The following is a 20,243-nucleotide window of genomic DNA, read 5'->3' as shown; positions in this document are numbered from 1 at the left end:
CAGGATGCTGGAAATAAAGTGATTAATGTTTGAACTTTCCCAGAGAAGGATTTTCCAAACTCCCTGTTCAATGTGTCACCTCCAATGTTTAGATGAAACCCGCTTCCATGTAAAGATATTCACTTGGGAAACTTTGCAAGTTAGGAAAAAAGTGAACGAAATAGTCAGCGACTTTGAAACTTTCACGTAAACACTTCACTGTCTAAAACAACAATGTAATTATTGAGCAATCTGAGAAATTTTCCAATTCCTGCAGCATGAACTTGGGCTAGTTTACACATCTTTACATGTAGTAACTAACTGCTTAACATTCATGCGAGTGTGGGAAAAAGCAGAATAATTGTAGAATACAGTAACAATGCTACAACACTTAAATTAAAGCTATGAGTCCATTCCTTAGGTGCATACTGGGAGATTTTTCTTTACATTTTGTGATTTTGCAACAAAGATTCATATAATTATAATTAAAAAAAACCTAAGATATTTAGATTTCTGTACTTTACCATCAATGCAATGTATCCACTTAAAAATATCATATGAATCAATATTAAAACTAAGAATAAGAACAAGAATGAATGATTTGAGCTGTTTCAAATTTCAAATACACATGAAATAAAGAACAGAATTTCTGTATTTTCATTGAGAACATACCACATACATAATCAGGAACTCTACATGGAAAAAAGTCACTGAACACAGTGGCAAGAACTGCTGCAAGTACATGAAGTCCTGTCAGTTACCAATGTTTAGACATTATTTCACCCAAATACCAAAAAGCATTTACTCCTAGTGGTACATAACCACGCAAAGTCATTTTGGTTTCATGCACTTGAGTTCGAGGTATCTGTTTCTGTGAATTCTGTCACCACCCTTATATAATGGAATTTAGTTTGTGGTGCATTAACATTGAAAAGTAACATTTGTGGAACCCAGCAGTGGCGTGTCTTTCTAGAAACAATGTTCCAATTACCCTTGATAATCCACAGACCTCGCTGTCAACAGTTTTTATTGGAATATTTTCTTTCTGCTGATGCAAAAGTCCCAATGAAATGAAGACTTCACATTGCAGTTTCCATTTTTACTCAGAAGTGCTATAGATCTGAGCCAGTGCAGCGAACATGCATGACATTCCTGATCATTTATGACTGCACTCTATGGAAAACAAACTGCCTCTTTAATCGAATATATATAACTTAAGATCTTTAAACAGGCGGTTCTACGAAAACTACTCCTTCTTGCAGAACTCCTTCAGTAAATTAAGGCATGTGTGGAATGGATGGAATATTTTTATAGGAGCACACCCACATCCAAAAGGGCTTTGAAGGTGCATGCTGGGAAACAATCTTGACGACAGGAGAAAAAGTTGCCAAACTTTTTGCTTGACCACCTTTGGCTGGAATGTCATCGGTCATGCTCTGAGGACGACACAAGTGCCCTTTATCCTTATCTGTCCGGTGTAATAACCCTGACAGGAGCAACGTCACTTGAACTTGTGCAAGCGATGAGCGTAATGTCGCTCTAACCACACGTGCTGCTGCTGCTAAGGACTCCCACCACCACACAGTTAATAACGCCTCTGTGAGGAGGTCAAACAGAGTGTCTCCAGCTGCACATGAGGATGAATAGTGTACAGGGGGATGATGGGGCAGAGGTGTGGGGATCGGGTGAGGAGGTGGGGAGTACCTGGGGGAGCGATCAGGACCGGGGAGATGGAGGAGGGTCTCCTATCCACTGCCAGAAACAACAGAGGAGGACAGCAAAGGATCAGAGATAGACAGATAGACAGACAGATAGATAGAGAGCATGTGCAACAGTGAATTCAAAGACACTCAAGCAAATTTCTTGCAGGCAGTCAATTCTGAATTATGCGAGGTAGGACTGACATTAACTTTCCTCTGAACTGCAGCTGTGTTCCCATCTCCCCCAGATTTGTGCTCACCTCTGCTCCTCCCAGTGTGTCAGTTAGAGGCGACCTCCTCCTCCTCCTCCTGCAGTCAGACCGATCTGTCAGGACACAATAGGCTACCTCTCCAGCTATGTTGTTTTTGGAATGGGAACCCTCTCTTAAACCCCTGCTTGTTCTTCAAGAAATTAGCCAGGAAGACGCTGAGATTTATCGACCCCTCCCTTATCTTGTTTCTTTTTTCTGGTTTTTAATTTGATTAGGACCGACCATGTCCAGTTAGAAGTCCTAAGTTGGCTGATTTCTCTGCAGTATAATCAGTGTTGGACGAACATGTCACAGCAGAGTGAAGGTCTGAGCTTTATTCACACACTGCAGAGTTTTAGTCTGTCAAAGATGTTACTTGTTGTGAAGCGTAGACACCTGCAGCTTACGGCTCCTCTCACCATCTGCTGGAAATTCTTAAGGTAATAGTGTGTAAAAGGAATGTGACTATAACATAGGAGTAAACCACAGTGCTTGTGGTGAGAACTACCATTTGTTGGTACTCTACAATAGTAGAAAGTGCAAAACTTGAGATTGCTTACTTTGTCATTCCAGTCGGCTAAAATTCTTCTTTTTATTCCAACATATTTTCATCATTAGAATTAAGATTAAAGATGTTGGTTGTTGAGGATCTTTGCCATGTTTCAGATGTGTCTAACATTACAGAGGGAGTTACTAACTTGTCACTTTGAATTGTAGGAATCTCAGATTGCTGTACAAATAGAGTTTGATAGACTGATTAATGCTAGCAGGTAACAGGTCCACCACATCTGATCCACCCCAAGTCTTCTCAGATTTAAATATATGTTTAAGTCAAGAAAAGCAGTTTTGTGTATCGGAACTTTGCTTTTACATCTTTCCGACCCCATCAATTATCTCATGACTGCTCAGTATTTAGTTTTTTAGCTTGTTTTGGCACTGCTCAGATTTACCTCTTGAGGGGTGTGAGCCTTGTTTTGGGAACCACCACACTAAACTACCTAATGTTAAATAAAATAGTTTACCCACAAATGTACAATAGTACTGTTTTCCTTTCGGCCTTTCCCTTCAGGGAGTCGCCAGTCTTTGTAATGATATACTGAAAAAAGGCTTCATATCTGAGGATGGAATCCTATTTAGAGTCTATGTTGTGAAAGTTGTGTACCATTAAAGAAGAAGAAGAAGAAACAGTCCTAGAGGTTCAGTGGTGAAGTGCTCATTATCAAAATCTCCTGCTGCAATCCTGCACATTCCCATGTCTCATTCCCAGCCCTCCTCCATCTGGTTTTCAGATTATTGACGAACTGGGAGTGTCACGGTTGGTACATCAGAGCTGTCGGCAGACACACTCTTTAAACCTCCTCCACACCGTCATCACGGTACACCTGACAAAACTCCTTACTGCAGGATAGGATGTGATCCCATCAACAAAAATAAACCCGTCTGCTAACAGGGGAGGTGGTGAGAAACGCTGGAGAAAAACTCTGCCTTCATTCACTGACGGCAAACCAGGGAATCAAATACTTTGTTGTGGTCAGAGGTGCAGATGTTTACAGCTAAACACCAGCTTATTTGTGCGCTCTAATTTCCCTTAATCTTTATCACCATTTTTCTGCAGTGACGAAACTGGGATTCTGCGAGGCTGGCTGATGGAAAAAGTGAGAGTAAAGTGAGGTGTCCAAGGACGTGGATGGTGATTACTCACAAAGCCGCTCTGATCGCTGCCAAACACTTCAGGTTGTTTTTTTCTCCCTGAAGTGAGTCATTTGGTAACAGAGCTTCCTCCTTCCCAGCGGTGGTCATGGGAAGAGGCTCCGGGCAGGCGGTTAGTCAGAAGAAAGGCATTGATCTTTGAGCAACAATTGACACCTTGTAACATATACCACAAACATTTTCTGCTAAAGCTGGAAACTATGAACCACTACAGGTTTACGCAGCTGTTTCTATAGTCTTGTGATGGAGATTCAAAGATAAGAAGAGAAATAACCAGACTTTGTTTTATGCGTTTGTATATGTCAAATGTTGCTGATTCCAAGTTGAAAGCTTTTAAATGAAGAAAAACAGCTGATTTGTTGAAGTTTCTGTAGCCGTGGAACCTAAATCTTCATCAAAACAGTGATTGAGATTAGATTGGATAGAGAAATAATCAGAATTCCTGTAACAAACTGTCTCACAGACTTTGGTGTATGCATTTGTACGTGTGTAAAATGCAGCTCATCCCTGATTCTAGCTTCTAACTTCTTTCAAAGAAGAAAAACAGCTGATTTATTAAGATTTCTACAGCTATGGAACCCAAATGAACATTAAAACTGGTTTGATTTTCATCCATAATTTTGTTTAATTAAAACTGTTTTTGCAGTTTTGTAATAGAGATTTGCAGATGAGAAGACAAATAACCAGACTTTGGTTTATGCATTTGGATGTAACCTAAATGCAACCGATCCCTGATTTCAAGCTAAAAGCTCTTAAATGAAGGAGAATCGCTGATTTATTGAAGTTTCTATAACTGTGGAACCTAAATCTTCATCGAAACAGTCCTGATTTTCAGTCAGAATTTTGTTTATGCAACTATTTCTATAGTTTTGTCATAGGGATTTGCAGATAAGAAGAGAAAAATGCCAGACTTTGGTTTATACATTTGGATGCTAGCTAAATGCAATGGATCCCTGACTCCAAGTTGAAAGCTCTTCAAATGAAGAAAAAGCCAATTTGTTTAAGTTTCTATAGCTGTACAATTGACACAGTCCTAATTTTCAGATAGAATTTTGTTTACCTAACTTTCTGTAAAGTTTTTTTTAATAGGTATTTGCAGAAAAAAGAGAAATAACCTAACTTTACTTTATGCATTTAGCTGTTAGCTAAATGCAACTGATACCTGACTGTAGTTTTAACACTCTTTCACTGAAGATAGAGCTGAAGTTTCTGCAACTGCAAAACCTAAATCAACATCAAAACAATCTTGATTTACAGCCAGAAATTTCTTAGAGATGTGCTGATGTGGTCAGGTTTCTTGTTCTTCATACATGGAGTCCAACTATGGTGCAGGTTGCTGCAGATTCAGTATATAATCCTTTACTGAGTGACTAAAACACCAGTGATAAATGAAGTGTGGCCATAGAAACTGTAAACCTTTGTTTTTCTTCGGATTTTTTCCCTAATTGCTGAACTTTCTCCTCTTTCACATCATCTATTACCAAATTATTAGAGTCCAATCTGTAAGTGGTGGAGGGTGCAGGGGGCTGCAGGGGGCTAGGAGACACCGCTACCTCTGCAGCATGCATAAATCACTAGGCTAATAAATTGAAAGCTAAATGACTTCTTGCCCTCAACATATATCACGGAGGCAAACCAAATGAAGTCTTATATACCCTAGAGGACAGAGGAATGCTTCTGTTCATAACAGTGATTTGTGGATGGCTTCAGGAATCAGAGTCACACTGTTCTGGAGTTGGAGCATTTTAACAGCGGGGCTACAAATACAATATCAGCTGTGTATCAGTATGTTGGAATTTGTTTATAATAATAAAAGGAAATAATCCAAAATGCTTGTAGTTCTGTTCTTGTGTATCTTTGAGCTTCTGCAAGAGACCAATACATGTTTTTATGCTTTTGACACCTACGTTTGTGATAATTAGAACCAACATTTAGGCGGTAAAGTTTGAAAAAGCAGAACTTTTCACACTTTGTAACTCTGAGACATTTTCTTTACAGTGTTGAGAAGTTCAATAAAAAAAAATCCTTGTTCTTCATGTTGTTGTGTGAGATGAGTTCCTTGACAGATATGACATAACGAGACTATTTTAAGTCGTAATTATTTACTTATCAAAAAAAGGTGTTGTTTGGCATTAACACATCAGAGCTGAGTCAAGTGAGCGTCTGAGGACAGGAGCTGACAGCAGAGCAAAGTCAGGGCAATGGCGCCACCCACAGGACTGACATCAAATCTCTGATGTCTGAACATGAGTCCTGCTGTGGTGAGAACAGCAACATGTGTGTAAAAACATGTAAAGATGCAGTCTTTTTTCTGTGTAGTATGGATTATTTAATACGCACAAAGAGTAAACTCCAGCACGACTTGCACATTACTTTGCAAATTACTTTCCCTACTTGTTTTAAATACAATATGTGAGCTACTGGATGCTTTGAATTTCCCCACGAGGATGAATAAAATATCTCACTATCTATCTTCGAGTACAGATATTAAATGTTATGAAAGAAACACGTATTAATGTTGTGACGACCCTCCACCTGGGCAGGTGCTCCTGTCTTGCTTGAGCTGAGGGTCGTCAGCTGATGAGCCACGCCTGAATCAAGTGGCTCAACTCTATATAACCTTCCTCACTCCTACTGCAGCTCTCTGAGAGGAGCTGCTGCCTGTGGGAGCTTCAGCTGCAAGTTTTTGGGCTTTTTGTTTGTTGTGCACATTGTGGGTTGTTTGGTTACGATAAAATCATTTTTAGTCACCACACTGGTTTGTCTCCCTGTTTTGCTGCAGCCTATGAGCCAAGCTGTAACAATGTGTACTCACAGTAGTCGCTTGTAGTCAAAAAAAGCCGTGAGAATGAGTTGTACCGCTTATCTTTTCAGGGCTCACTGTTATCACTTGCTTATGGAGGCAAGACTACCATTTAGATTACATGAACACTCATATAATGTCTAATCGGATTGTTTTGTGTAACCCTCAGCTGATTTAAAACCTGAAATGGTTATAAAGTGTTGCTTTAGAAGAAAATTACAATTTAAATGACCGCGCATAAGACACGTAATAGTCTTATGTCACAAGTGTCCTTTCTCTGCTCAGGATCCCACTGTGTGCATCCAGCTTTTTGTTTCTGTTTTTTGGCTGCAGGTTCTGGGTCACTTCTGCATTGTTCAGCAGTCTGTAGCACTTGTTTGCAGGATTTGTCAGATTTTTCAGTTTCATTCCAACAGTCTGTACAATTAAGTTTAAATCATACACACATTAATGTGCAGATTCTTTAATATGACATCTGCATTTTTATACTGTCTGCACACTTTCCAGTGACAATAATAATAAAAAAGATTTAAATTGCTGCAAAAACATTGAGAATATCTTCTGGTTGGTCAGAGCTACTTGGCTGTATGTGGTCGAATTGGGCCTGATTGTGATGTTTAAATGCTTCTGTATTGGAACAACGTTAGTAAAGAAATGGATTTGGAAAGAAAAACAGAAGCTACTGGATCTACTGCAGTTCCATTAGTATGTATGTAGTTCTTTGATGGGCTTCACCATTGGTTGTGTCGGGCTGCCAGACTTTCGTCTATCTCTTGAAGTAACCACTGACACTGGACGAGAGATTAAAATGTTATTCTGTATCTTCAGCACATCACATTATGGTCATTATCTGGTGAGATTACAGCAATAGAATGCCTGTTTAGATCTGACATTACATCCTGTATCATGTCTAACTCTTTGTTTTTTTGTCTGTCTAAATGAATCATATCTGAACCCAGAGACTCAGTTAAATAATCTGAAAGCGAATCCTTTTTTCTAAACTAACCCTCAGTTAATATCGCTGAAACAGTGAACTTTTGTTGTGTTTCCTCATAGAGGATGGAGTAAGCACAGTGTCGCTCTACGAGAATCCCGGACCAAACCCTGGATAGGTTGTCAGTCAGTCACAAAGTGGCCATTTGTAGTAAAAGTCACTAGCTTGCTCTTTTCTGTTGTGTTATTGGGAGACGTGCCACTATAGGAAACAGGATAGAATAGAAAGCACAACTGTTATACAGTTTTAGTGCACCATCCATATGAAAAAAAAAAGTATTAAAAGCATTGATAGACTAAAGTTTTTCTTGGCATTCTGCTTGGATAAAAGGTGGAAATAATATCATGCCAAGCTCCCCCTAATCCCACCCAGATCATCAGATCATCAGAGCAGACTGAGCAGCAGAGGCAAGCTTTGTTTGTTGGGTCTCACCCTGTCCATCGTCCTAATGATGAACAGAATCTGTGTGGGACGCTTCTAGAAATGCAATCTGTGGAGCCTTTTTTGGCTTGAATAAAGAAGCAGGAAATATAATATGCTGTACAAACATGACCTGTTTCTATACTTAGCAGGCAAACCTCCTGTGAGATGCACTGCTGAAAGTTTGAGGGACGAACAAGTCTAGGAAGTGATTTGATCTGAATTAAAAAAAACCAAAACACCCACAGTAGAAGGAGCTTGACATTTCTTTTCCTTAATGCTGTTAAAAATTCACTGACTTAGAAGCAGGACTTGTGAGTGTCAGTGACTACCTAATGTGTTAATATGCTGATATCTGATGAGGAACATCAGTGACTCATGGAGGCTTTGACTTCATAGTGAAACGCAGCAGCTGCGTTTCTGCTGAACTGTAAAAGTCTCGACTGCAATTCTCCGTTTGGATCATCCAGTTTTGCCGAGAACAGTCTGTCCAAAGTTCAGATGAGAAATGCTGCGGTCGGGTTGCAAACATGTAAAGACTCTGACAGGCAGCAGCATTCATAATAATTAACTGTTACATTCACTCTCGCGCCGCTGCTATAAAAGGCTCACAACACAAAAGTGGTCACATTTCATTAGTCGCAAAGTTTAACGCTTCACCGCATCTGAAAAAAAGCCAGTGTCAGGCAGTTTTTGTTTCCTCCGTGTCATGGTTACAATACCAGCAAAAACTAGAGTACATGCAATGCTTTACTAATCCTACATTTAGATAATTCTACATTGAAAGAACAGCAATGCTAATTATTTAGCCACTTGTAATTTCATAAGGCTCATTTTTAATTGTTGAAAGTGTATCCCTTAATTATTCAGCCAAATGCAAAGTTTTGAATTAAATAGAATTTTTAATCGACTAATATTTTTCTTATGCTGGACATGACTTAAACAAGATACAAAATATGGTGTTAGAAATGTGAGTCGTAAATTTTAACTGCATTTTTACCCAAAAAGGCCATGTCCAGAAAGATTCATAGCCTTTCTCAGTAAACACTAACTGTTAAGTCATATAAGAACACTAAATATTCAGACACCTATAGTCACAGTCAGGAAAACATGAAAACTCTGCATAAAACTAGTGCGATTACAGTCATAGAACACTTGTTTATCATTAACGTTTGGCTATAACTCATTTAATTGGAGATGTATGATAAACTGAGTGTTAAAACCAGAGACTCGGGTAGATAATCCTTTCTCTAAACTAATCCACAGTTATTATCACTAAAACAGTGAACCTTTGTCCTGTTTCCTAATGAAGGATCAAGTGAGCACAGAGCATATGTCTAGGAAACCAGTGGGATTTCAGTATTCTGGTCTTCTTAGACACATCTAGTAAATTTAAAACGTGTCTCTGTATGTTTAAGACTTAATGTACTTTGTTGTAAATTCACTCTGAAGTCAGTGAATTATATAGTTTGGACCTGTTTTGTCTCTGTGTGGGATTCAGTATCTGGCAGCTGTTCATGTATCCTAAGACGTTTAGATTTCCTGTCTGTCTCAGCAGCTTCATAGAGCTGGACTGACTGTATTTTTTATTTTGTCAGGAACAAGAAACAACTAATGTGTAGTACTGAATAAGATGTAGTTTCCTGTGAGTGAGGTAAACATTTTAACAGAAAAATGTCGTCATTAACCTCTCAGCAGATTTTTTGCATTGTTACAATTATTTTTTGTATTCCCAGTTTTGTATTATGCATCTTAACATTGGATACAGCCAGCTTCAGCATTCCTGCTTTACTATTTTGACATGTTGGAGACAAATTTTTCCTTTTCATTATTGCATAAATCAGAAAACCATGCCAATAATCACAGCGAAAGCACATTTTTGAAATGTTTTTTTAGAAATAAATTGTTCCATAAATCAGCCTTTGAATAATATATGAACAAATTCCTCACTAAAAACTGTCACAACATTGAAGAAACTGGAAAGCTGTGTTTAACTCTGTGAAAAATCTCATTTTGAGAAAACTGCATTTAAAGATGTGTATTATATTTGAAATCTACAGATGCTGAAAGAAGAAATGCAGTAAATTACACACCTATGGGCTTATTTTTAATATTTTATTTTCACTTGTATGAAAGAAATCATGTTGGAAGACAAATATCAGGCAAAAACAATGTCTTTACTTGTCGTATTGGTTATTAGAATGATGTGCAAACAATGTCACACATGTCACCTGTTACGATTATTAGTCATCATATATTCCATGTTTGTCCTTTTTGATCTCCTGTAAGTCCCACAATGCAAAGTTACACTGATGTTTTATCAGTCTTTACACAAAACTCTGAAATGCAACTTCACACAGTCACTCAGCTTGAAGATTGAATCAGTCCACTCTGTTGCCTGATACCGTTTTCCCCCTTTTGATTTACTTTTCCCGCGGTGCCAAACTAAAGTCCGTTCAGCAGTCTGTGCTCTCTGTTTGATAGAGAAACGGCACACAATGCTTTCAACTGAAACTAGCTTAAACAAACAGTGCAGGGAAAAGCAAACAGGCACAGAAAATCAATGGAAAACACTTAAGGGAAAAGCCATTTGTTTTGATGGTTTGATTTCAGTTTACTACGACTGAAAAACGCAAAAGCAGTCAGTTGAGTTTCCTATGTGATACTGCATTTTCCTTTTATTTTATTTTTTTACTAGAACCTAAAAATGTACAAAGGACAAAATGATCAAAATAGTGTCACGGTTTATATTTATTCATATCTCCTGCAACACTTTTAAAACAGAGTATCAAATATATCAATCATCTGAGGTTTCAGTGACTGAAGGCACTGCACATGGCACCACTCCAAACACTGAGGCTTCCATTTCACAATATTATAACAGTGAATATATGATTACAGTGCTGGCCTCATTAAAATATCTACTTTGTGCATCTCTAAAACATGACATTACGGTATAAAAATAGCACTAACATTTCAAATAAAAACAGTTTATGACACATGTGCTTCATAGTAGCTTCTTTCTCGTTTGTTTACTGGCATCCGGAAACTTTCACTTTGGTAGAACATTTTCACTTTCAGCGCACAAACTTCAGCAAATGACAAAGATAAATGGACTGTCAGTACTGCAACCCTTGAGATTTTTAAGCACACTGTTCACATTAATCAGAGTCCTGACTCTTCAGGTAGTTGCTGACAGTACGTTACAGAAAACTGTATCTAAAAAAAAAAAAAAATCACACTGATAAACCACGAGTGTACACAGAAGCCAAAACGATGCTGTCGATTCTTTTTTTTTCTTAAATCTAATATTTTAAATAATTAATGAGACACATAAATCAATGTATGTAAATCTATGATTTTAAAGAAATGCACATCTATGGGCAAAATGATTCAAAAAATAAAGAAGAGTCTGAGTTGTGTAATATTAGCTTTCTGTGAAAGGACAGTGGAATAAAAGTTTAAAACAAATGTCTGTGCATCAGATGAGATTATTCAGACACAGGACAGCAGGACTGCAATTAATAATTATTAATTAATATATAAATTCATTTTATTGCCAATAAAGCTGTAATTTATTATCTTGAATAATCAATTTGCAAGTTTGGTTCATAAAATGTCAGAAAACATTGAAACTCACAATAACAAACATCTTGTTTGGTCCACAACCCAAAAGATATTCAGTTTATCATGATAGACAAGGAAATAAACTACAAAATATTCACATTTAAGAAGCTGGAATCATGGAATTTAGATTTTTTTTTTCCCTAAAAAAAATATTCAAAGTGATTCATCACTATAAAAAATAGTTGCAGATTATTTTAAAATGAATTGCAGCTCTACAGTATAGCTGATGTAACTTCAGTATAAGTGACCTCTTAACCGTGTGAATGAAAATGATCTAACAAAATAAAAATGGCAACATCACATTTGCACAGATATAAAGACGTAGCTTTCTTTCACACCTCACTAACTGTGAGAACATACAGTGCATGTAACTGATTGAATCCCCCAAAAATATTGCTTCTAATGCTTATGTAGACTAGACAACAGAGAAAGGTGGGTAGCATGTTCATTTAGACATTATTGCTCTAACCAAGATTGCCGTTTTGTTTCCCCAGAAGCAGAAAGGCTGTTCCTAACCCTCTGAACCTCAAACTGTTTTGGGGTTGTCACATTTGTACTTGTTGACTCTTTTTTTCCCCTGTAATATAAAGTCCTGTACCTCTGTTAAAACAACATAAATGTAAAGTTTCCTACAGAATGTCCCATCACAGATAAGTTCAACGGCCATCAGAAAGTTGAAAATCCAACAGTTTCTGGCTCAGATAAATGGTGTAATTTTGGCAATTTTTCAAAAGAGCCACTCATTGGTTTGGAGTTCAGAGGGTTATTCGCTCAAGTGCATTAGCAAAGGGTTTAAGGTTTTGGGTAAGCAGAAGCTTGGAAAATATCAAGGCAGTTCACTGTGATTAGCGCACCGGTCAGGTGCCTCCACTGTCTGGTGGCCGGGTTTTTCATTTTGTCCAGGATCAGGTGCAGATCCTGGATCATGTCCCTGTAACTGTCTCCATAACGCAGACTCCAGGAGTAGAGGAAGTCATAGGCTGGCTTCCACATTGACTGCAACACAACAGCACAAAGCTATTGATGGTACTGTACAATAAAATACCCTGCATGTTAGAAATTCCATCATTACTTGCTGTACCAAAGAATAAACTTCTGTTAAACTGACCTGAGGGCCGATTTCGCCATTCTTCCCTCGATGTGGCGCTTCATAGCTGGCTATCTGAGCACTGGAGAGTTTTCCCATCTTCTCAGCAAGCTCTCGCCATCGAACTCCAAGCTCCACCGCAGTGGAGAGGATGACGGTGTTCTGAATGAGGCGGGCTACAAGATTCTTGGAGTCGATCTTCAGCAAACCCTTGAAAATGATACACAAATTAGCTGTAACAAAAAAGAACCAAAAGCACATAGATACATGTCCATTGTTTTAAGTTTCTTGTTTCTACTTACCACCATGAGCTCATGCAGGAACTTTCTTCTGGTCCTGTCGGTGTGGCAGTCCTCCTTCAGCTTTTCCAGAACACAGGCCACCTTGTCGGCCTCAGTTTCAGCGTACCTCCGAGTCATTGTATCCACAGACAAGTTTCTGTACCCTAAAGCATCCGCAAAACTTTTCCAGCTGGTTATGTGTTCGGTGACCAAAGTCTGGATGGCTGAGTACATGTAAGTGAGCTTGTTGAAAGGCAGCGTCATGTTGTCCAAAAGAACCGCTGTGGTGACCTTAATGCCAGTGAAGTCAATCACCTGGTCTCTGGTGATGAGTTTGACGTTTTTACAGTGAACCAAACCTGTCCTTCCTCTGAGGAATCCGATATACCACTCCTTTACTTTGGAGTTACCTACTGACCTGACTGTCTCTCTGGAAAGGAGAGCCACTGTGTCACCCTTGAAGTACTCCAGAAGGTATTCTACTCGTGGCTGACGGAGGACTGACTTCAGGGCTACACCATACCACTGCAGGTTCACAGCTCTGTCTTTGAAATTGGGTGCATCGGGAACACTTTCCTCAGGAATGGGCATTGTTCTTGCCATTTCAATCTTCCTTTCTATCTGCTTTGGCACTCGCTTTTCTGATCTGATGGGCGCCGCAGGAGGGGAAGGCACCTGGAAATGTGCAACAGTCGAAGTGTTTGATTCCTTCACATGTATATCTAATTTAAAAGGAGTCATTTCTGTGTTACCAGAAGAAGACAAAGCAACCGGTAGATGCAACACTGTCCCTATTTTGAGCTGGCTTTGCCTCACTTCTTTCAGTTTGTCCTCAGGTTGGATTTTAAACATCGAGCCTGCGATGCCGACTCCAACATGCAAGTCGTTCAGTTTGTCTAGTTTAAATCTGTGTTTTCCCCAAAGCTGCAGTACAAGAGGAGGCAGGCTTTTGTTGCCTCTGCAGATATCTGAAAATGGAAGCTTTGGTGGAACGTCCTCTTGACAGCAGACAACTATTACAACCTTGAATGATGGATGGATGTACCTGGGGCCATAAACTGCCACAGTGATGTGCCGGTCAAGGTAATCCCAGACTGATGTAGCAGGAGGCTGCAGGGCAGAGGCCTCCGCGACAGCAATCATGTAAAAATGCGTCTTGAGGTGCTGAAGCTTCATCTGCATCATGTTCTTGTAAATGTAACAGTTGTTCATTTTGACGTAAGGTCCCTCTCTTTTGTTCGACACGAGTCCGAACACAGTGGTCATCACTTGGCTTAGAGGTTCATCCTTCACCTGTCCTGACAGCTTCACTTCCAGAGACAAACACTCTTTTGTGTTGATGTTGCTCAGAACTACCTCAATCAGAGGGCTCATGGTCGTCACGTAGTTGTTGTTGAGTCCAGGAGGAGGGTCCAGCATCGCCTTCAGTGTAACTTCCTGGACTTCTCCCAGAGGAACGTGACCTGCTGGGATATGGATGCTAATTTCGGATTCCGGTATCTGCAATGAGCCTCCACTGTGTCCGATCTTGTGGATAACCTGAAAGTTAGTGGCCTGGGTCTGAGCCCACCCAGGACTCTGGCTTATCAGATTTAAGTCCAGACATGAGCGGGTTAGCTGCCGATGGCTCAGCCAGGCCATCTTATAGGCCTCTCTGTCATTCTTTAGCCACTCAAAATCCGGGTTGAGCACCGGTCCGGGTGGTTGGAAGCTGTTCTCTCGTTTTGGCACCTTTCTCTCTAGATTTTCCAGGATGTCTGAAGCACTTCTCCACCTCCCAGATCTGTTGCCCACTTTCTTTTCCAAAAAGTCCCCCACATTGCCTTCATCTGAAGATGTACTGGTGGCATCATCGTTATTTGTATCCGGGTGTTTTTTGTTGTCCTGTTTTGCATCCGTCGTGTCAAAGATATGTTTGTCTGTGCTGTTGTGTACAATGTCATCTAAGAAAGGGTTTGATGTGGACAGTTTGTTCCAAAAGGGATTTTTTGTTTGAGATGAATGTGAGACTTCTGGGCTTAGGAGTGGCCAGTTTGAGTTCGGTGTAATTCCTGGAACGTATCCACCTGCAAAAAATGAGAGTTTGTTTAGGACATCAATAGTCTTTCTGATTGAGAGGTCATGATGCCTATGTTTGAAATTAAAGTTTTTACTGTTCAAGTTGTCACTGGTTGAGGCACCATCACCCAGATCAATCAGTGTCCCCTCAGATTTACTCCGCATGAGGCTCCCAACACGACGGAAGGACCTGGTTCTTCCAGCTGCCATATTTTCATCTGTAAACATAAAACCTGCATTATTGTAATTTCTTACCTTGTCTCTATTACTTTTGTCAAAAACACCAATTCCTTACTTTACATTACTTCTTAAACTATTAGCCTTACTAGCAATTCTTACAGCAACTCTCTTTCAGTGATGGACAATAACTGCAGGCTCACTGAGCTCTTTGGTTTATGCCATGACTCGCAATTGATGAGAAACTGACCAAACAAGTACGAATAAGCTGTTTTTACTTTATAATATGTTAGAACTAGAACATGATAGGAACTACCACAACCATTTGACATGGTATAGAAGCTGCATTTTATATATAAACAAAAATTCTACAGGTATAAATACTTTTGGACATCACTCTTTTTTTAAAACAACAACAAAAAAGAGACAGAAACCATTCAAATTTATCATTACCATCTGTAGCACAATGTTTTACTATCCTTTTTCACTTGTTTGTGTCATTCTCAGCCTGACAAACCTATTAGTCCAACATAAATATCACTATAAACCAAAAGCCATCATAAGCATGGATCATTCTGAGCTTAACTTAATCTATAAGCACACATGGATTTAGAAATACTGTGACGGATGATAGCAGCCACTACCTGCACAATACGGTAAACGTTGTGCAAGTGAAGATACCGTTCTAAATTGTTTCTTCCAGACACAACGGGACTCAGGGTTTCTGCAGTGCTTCTGTCTGCTACGGGAAACTGTTCCAAACTGTGGAATAAAGAGCTGAACTCTTCAGTCTGCCACTTGTTTGCGTAAAATGACACTACCCATTCAAGACTTGTCACAGTGAGTCAGTCATTAATAATGTGGTTTCTTACACCAGTGCACAAAAACAGGTTGGTCTTGTCAAGCCTATGACACAGTAGTCAGTCCTCCCAGGGCTTTTTGCTAGGATCAAAGAGCAGTGGCACTGTACTACTGACAGTAAAAACCGTCTATTCTGATAAAATACTGCATGGTAGGTTTACTTCCTATGCATTGTTCTTATTCACATGATATATCTTCTAAAAATTAAATGAACAATTCTAGTAGTAAACTAGTGATATTTTTTGTATATTTTGTTTTAGTTTTAAGTGCGTCAAACAAATCTTACATTCATTAATAATCCAAACAGCGCAGGAACCTCTGAGCAGCACAGATTCAGACACACAATCCCTCAGCTCCTGCTTCACTTTTATCCAAAAGCCAGTTAGGCGTCAGGACAGGTGTATACTGGTATTTACATGTCAATAAAGCACATCTGTTACTTCCGACTGATGAAATCCAGGTGAAAAACCAACATTTACAACACAAAGACAACAAACATTGATCTCACCGTCAGCATGAGATGTTTGTAGAATATCTCCGGCGCGTTTGGCAGCAAAAGAGGCCAATCCACTATCATTTACAACTTCTTCAGCAGGGCGTCGCTCCACAGGCTCGCCTCCTCACGTTACAGCGCTTTACCCTGTTTGCTCTGAGCCACGGAGCATTTCGGGACTGGAAGTTTGAATAAGCACAGAAGCCCTGCAAGGAGGGAGTGGCCTCTTACTTGTAGAAACTACGACTCCCAGGATGCAACGCTGTGTTTACGCACGAGGCTTACAACACCTGAAACCGAGTGATACCTGCGGTTTCGACAGGAGTCAGGAGTTTGGTGATAAGCAGGATACAAAGGCTATATAAACATGATATCAGGCAAATAGTATAAGGGGACAGACAATAAATAAGATTAATTTACAGGTTTGGAAATTAGTGAAGGCATATTTTAATACTGAGGTAGGCCACCAGCAGTAAAACTTTTGAAATTTTGGCATAAGAGGAACAGTGCTTGTAAGGCTCTTAAAGTGCATTAATAAGCTATAAAGATTAATAATTTAAAAAATCCATATAAAATAGTATTACCTGTTGCTTTGATACTGATTTTATTACCAGTTGCTGGAATTTACCGATTTTACTCTGCCATTATCACTGCTGTTTTGAGTGATTGCAGATCAAAGCGAGAATGAACTTAAAGGTTAACGGAACTTAATCTCATCAAGGACACAAGCTATGTTATCTCACTGACCAGGATCAATATGGTTCTTGTGATGCCTGCATGAAGAGAACAATATCTGAGAGTGGAAAAAAAATTCAGCTGCTCACAGTGTGGTGAAATACGGCACAGAAAGGATCAGAGGAGGAAAACATCCACATCGTGCACTTCTAATGTTGCAACCTTTTGTGTGAATCAGCAGACCTTGGACAACAAAGCATATTCAAAATACCTAGGATGTGCGTCTTGTTATCGAACTTCACAAAGCAAGCAAAACTGGAATCCCTCCACAGATAATCTTGCAAATCTCTGCTCGGACGACAAAAAAAAAAAAAAGATTTAGGAGGAGTCTAAAAACTCTTGAATTCCCAAGAGATGTGCACCAAGTTTTACAAGATCAAAGAATGTTTTTTTATATAAACATTGATTTCTTATCTTGAACATTGTGCACATATTTCAGATTACTATGACAGATTTTGCTGATAGCATCGCTTCAATATTCACTGTGTAATAGATATAAAATATGTGATGAGCATTACAACATAGATACCAGAAAAAGCCTGACTGACCCATTCACACTGGAGTTTAAACCCAGAGGCAGATGTTCAACATATATATCCTAAATTGTAGCTTCTGCAATTCTCCATTTGCATTGATAGACATTACAATTTTGGTTGTTACCCTTCTTGCCCAGCTGCCAGCTATTTGGAGTCAATTACTGAGATGAACCCATCTCTTGCCCTCCTCCATAAAGGCCAGAACAATAGAAACAACAAAGAGCCTGATCTGCATGAAGCAAAGAGAAGCAGAGAGGACAGAAGCTGACCTGCTTCAAGAGTACCACCTGTACAAAGGAGATTAAATGGTGATGGTAAAGAGTTGTACCCTGGTTTGGCGTGATTTAAACTCCAGAATGGACCAGGATGATGCAACAAAAAGGAACCCACTTTGTAGGAGGAAGTTGAAGGAAGTGGATTTCTAGCCAGGAAGTCACCATTTTGTCTGGAGCAGTCAGTACCTGCAGAGAGAAAGGAAGGCAGAAGGTGAAGGTGGAATTTCTTTATGCTGAAGAAACTATGATTTGTAGTTTATTTGAAGGGTTTGGAGGCAGAGCGGTCTAACCCAGTTTCTCTACTTTTTGAGAAAAAAGGGGTTCAAAGTTTTGTGTCTTCAAGAATGATCTACCATTTGAAGCGCCACTGTAACGCAATATTTGGGTTGTGGGTTAGACCACTTTGCCACTAAAATCTAGACCATAAATTATGACAGAAATGATACAAAACTTACTTTGGATTTTTTGTAGGTTGGACCAGTCTGCTTCTAACCCCCTCATTTGGTCTGCTCTTTGATTAATCCACCTCATTGTGTTTAGAGCCAGTCTAATCCACACTGTAGTTTTCCTGGGCTCTTATGTGCAAACCTGAGTTCCAACCCTCGTGTATGATCTGAATACTGTCTCTTAAGAAGAAAATAAACTATTGGGCACGCCTGTTTTCAGGGTTGGTGCATTGGTCCTATATAGACTTTGTTTCTATACTTTATATCAGTTATGCTGCTTGATATGTGCCAAAATGTGTGCAGAATTAGAACTTAATTTCTCCCTTTGAGAAAGGCCCATTCTTTGTATTCCATCTGTTATCTTTGCAGATGAATATTCAAGTTAAAGCTGAAATATCCCTTCAGACCAGCTCCAGTGTTTCTCTGGATGTAAGACCTTTTATCCACTAGCCGTCCTGAAGGAATGCAACTAAGCACTCTTGAGCAGATTATACATTTTGAGGGAAATATTCTCACTGGCTGCATTAGCATGCGGTTATGTTGTTACTAATCAGCATCCCCCACTACAGTAGCGTGTTGTCAAACCTGTTTAGAAAGCTATATTCACTCCTGTGTTGTTGCACTTGCACATATTCTGTGGCTACTGCGCAGACATTGTTATCAAAATCTGCATCGTGTCCGCATTCCAGGACAACACAGATGCAATAATTTCACTATCAACACCGAGGTACTGTACGAGAAACAGGAAACATATCTGTGAGCACATTCTGCCAGACTGTTGTTTTGCATTTTAGAGAAAGAAAAGCTCAGACATAAACGATAAAATGAACAAAAGGCTGCTTCCATTCAGCTGCTTCAGTTGCATGGTCCCTGTATTGTGCTCACTGGCTCTCTGCCACATTGTAATTAACAGGGACTCTTTCTGCCATTGTGAATGTGTTAGATGTTTTCATATGGTAGACACTTTTGCTTGTCATAGCAGGAGGAACACAGATGTTATTGATGACCTTATAGAGGACTGCATTCCTTTTAGGAGAGCTAAGTTTAAACTCCTGGGGTTGATGGAGTGAAGCCATCTTGAGTAAAATTAGTATAACTTTGATTTTCCTGTAAAGACAAGTCAAAATGCCTTTTACCAATTGAAAGATGGTTTTATTGTAACTATAATTAATCCTATTTTTCAGGGTAAAGTCTGACTCAAAAGCATGCTTGTCGATAACAATGCAACCAAAGTGTATAGATGTTTGTACGTGCAATGTGTGGTTACAAAAATGGTTCAAACCCATGCTAACTTTAGATTTTTTTTGTCCATTTTTATTTGACCAGTAGGTTTCTCTTGGGTGAAAATGACACAAACAGGTGGTAACGATGATAAAATGTTGTGTTAAAGAGGTTAATAATAAACTTTCGGTATCTGTTTTTTTTCACATTTTTACCAAAACGGATCCGTCCAAAGTGATTATTACCTTTCTCAGTTTTCAGTCGCTAAGCCTTAATTTGCCACCGCAGAGATAGCTCTTTTAAATGTTAAAAGCCATCCTGTATGTCTCCATTGGGATTTTGTTTCTCTTTGTGTGAATGTCCAGCTCTCTGGGGTTTAAGGCTTCCTTTCCTTCACTCTGGTCTTTGGATTACTCCACAGATTCTCAGTGGGATTGAGGCCTGGATTCTGTCTGAGCTGCTCCAAAATGGTGATCATGTTTGACTGTTAGGATGGTTATCTTGGGGTGGAATTGACCTCCTGTTTATAGTAGAAACAGGTTGTTCATGTATTTTCCAGCAAAATATAGACGAAATTTGCACTTCCTAA

At 39.3% G+C, this 20,243-nt stretch overlaps 1 protein-coding gene across 2 annotated transcripts; it reads right to left on the bottom strand.

Annotated features, from left to right (window-relative positions):
* Positions 1-10,590: 10,590 nt before the first annotated feature.
* Positions 10,591-16,613, bottom strand: macc1 (MET transcriptional regulator MACC1). Of its 2 annotated transcripts, XM_022194521.2 has the most exons (5): positions 16,457-16,613; positions 15,006-15,128; positions 12,874-14,918; positions 12,593-12,781; positions 10,591-12,480 (listed from the first exon to the last, which is right to left on the bottom strand). In XM_022194521.2, the coding sequence occupies exons 2-5, from the start codon at positions 15,118-15,120 to the stop codon at positions 12,277-12,279; spliced, it is 2,553 nt and encodes an 850-aa protein (XP_022050213.1). In that variant the 5' UTR covers positions 15,121-15,128; positions 16,457-16,613; the 3' UTR covers positions 10,591-12,276. The 2 variants fall into 2 exon arrangements, with proteins under 2 accessions (XP_022050213.1, XP_022050212.1); XM_022194520.2 differs by lacking the exon at positions 16,457-16,613 and having other exon boundaries at positions 15,006-15,138.
* Between the last annotated feature and the right edge of the window lie 3,630 nt (positions 16,614-20,243).

Source organism: Acanthochromis polyacanthus, chromosome 12 (assembly GCF_021347895.1).
Source record: "Acanthochromis polyacanthus isolate Apoly-LR-REF ecotype Palm Island chromosome 12, KAUST_Apoly_ChrSc, whole genome shotgun sequence".
NCBI classification, from domain to species: domain Eukaryota; kingdom Metazoa; phylum Chordata; class Actinopteri; family Pomacentridae; genus Acanthochromis; species Acanthochromis polyacanthus.
Note: the sequence above shows the minus strand (reverse complement) of the source record. Positions and strands in the feature narration are given on the sequence as shown.

Coding starts and splice junctions, on each gene's coding strand:
- macc1 (XM_022194520.2), bottom strand. CDS start 15,138: ATGTTTACAGATGAAAATATGGCAGCTGGAAGAACCAGGTCCTTCCGT. Junction 14,919..15,005: donor AACCAGTGACAACTTGAACA/GTAAAAACTTTA, acceptor CATTTTTTGCAG/GTGGATACGTTCCAGGAATT. Junction 12,481..12,592: donor ATGGCGAAATCGGCCCTCAG/GTCAGTTTAACA, acceptor GTTGTGTTGCAG/TCAATGTGGAAGCCAGCCTA.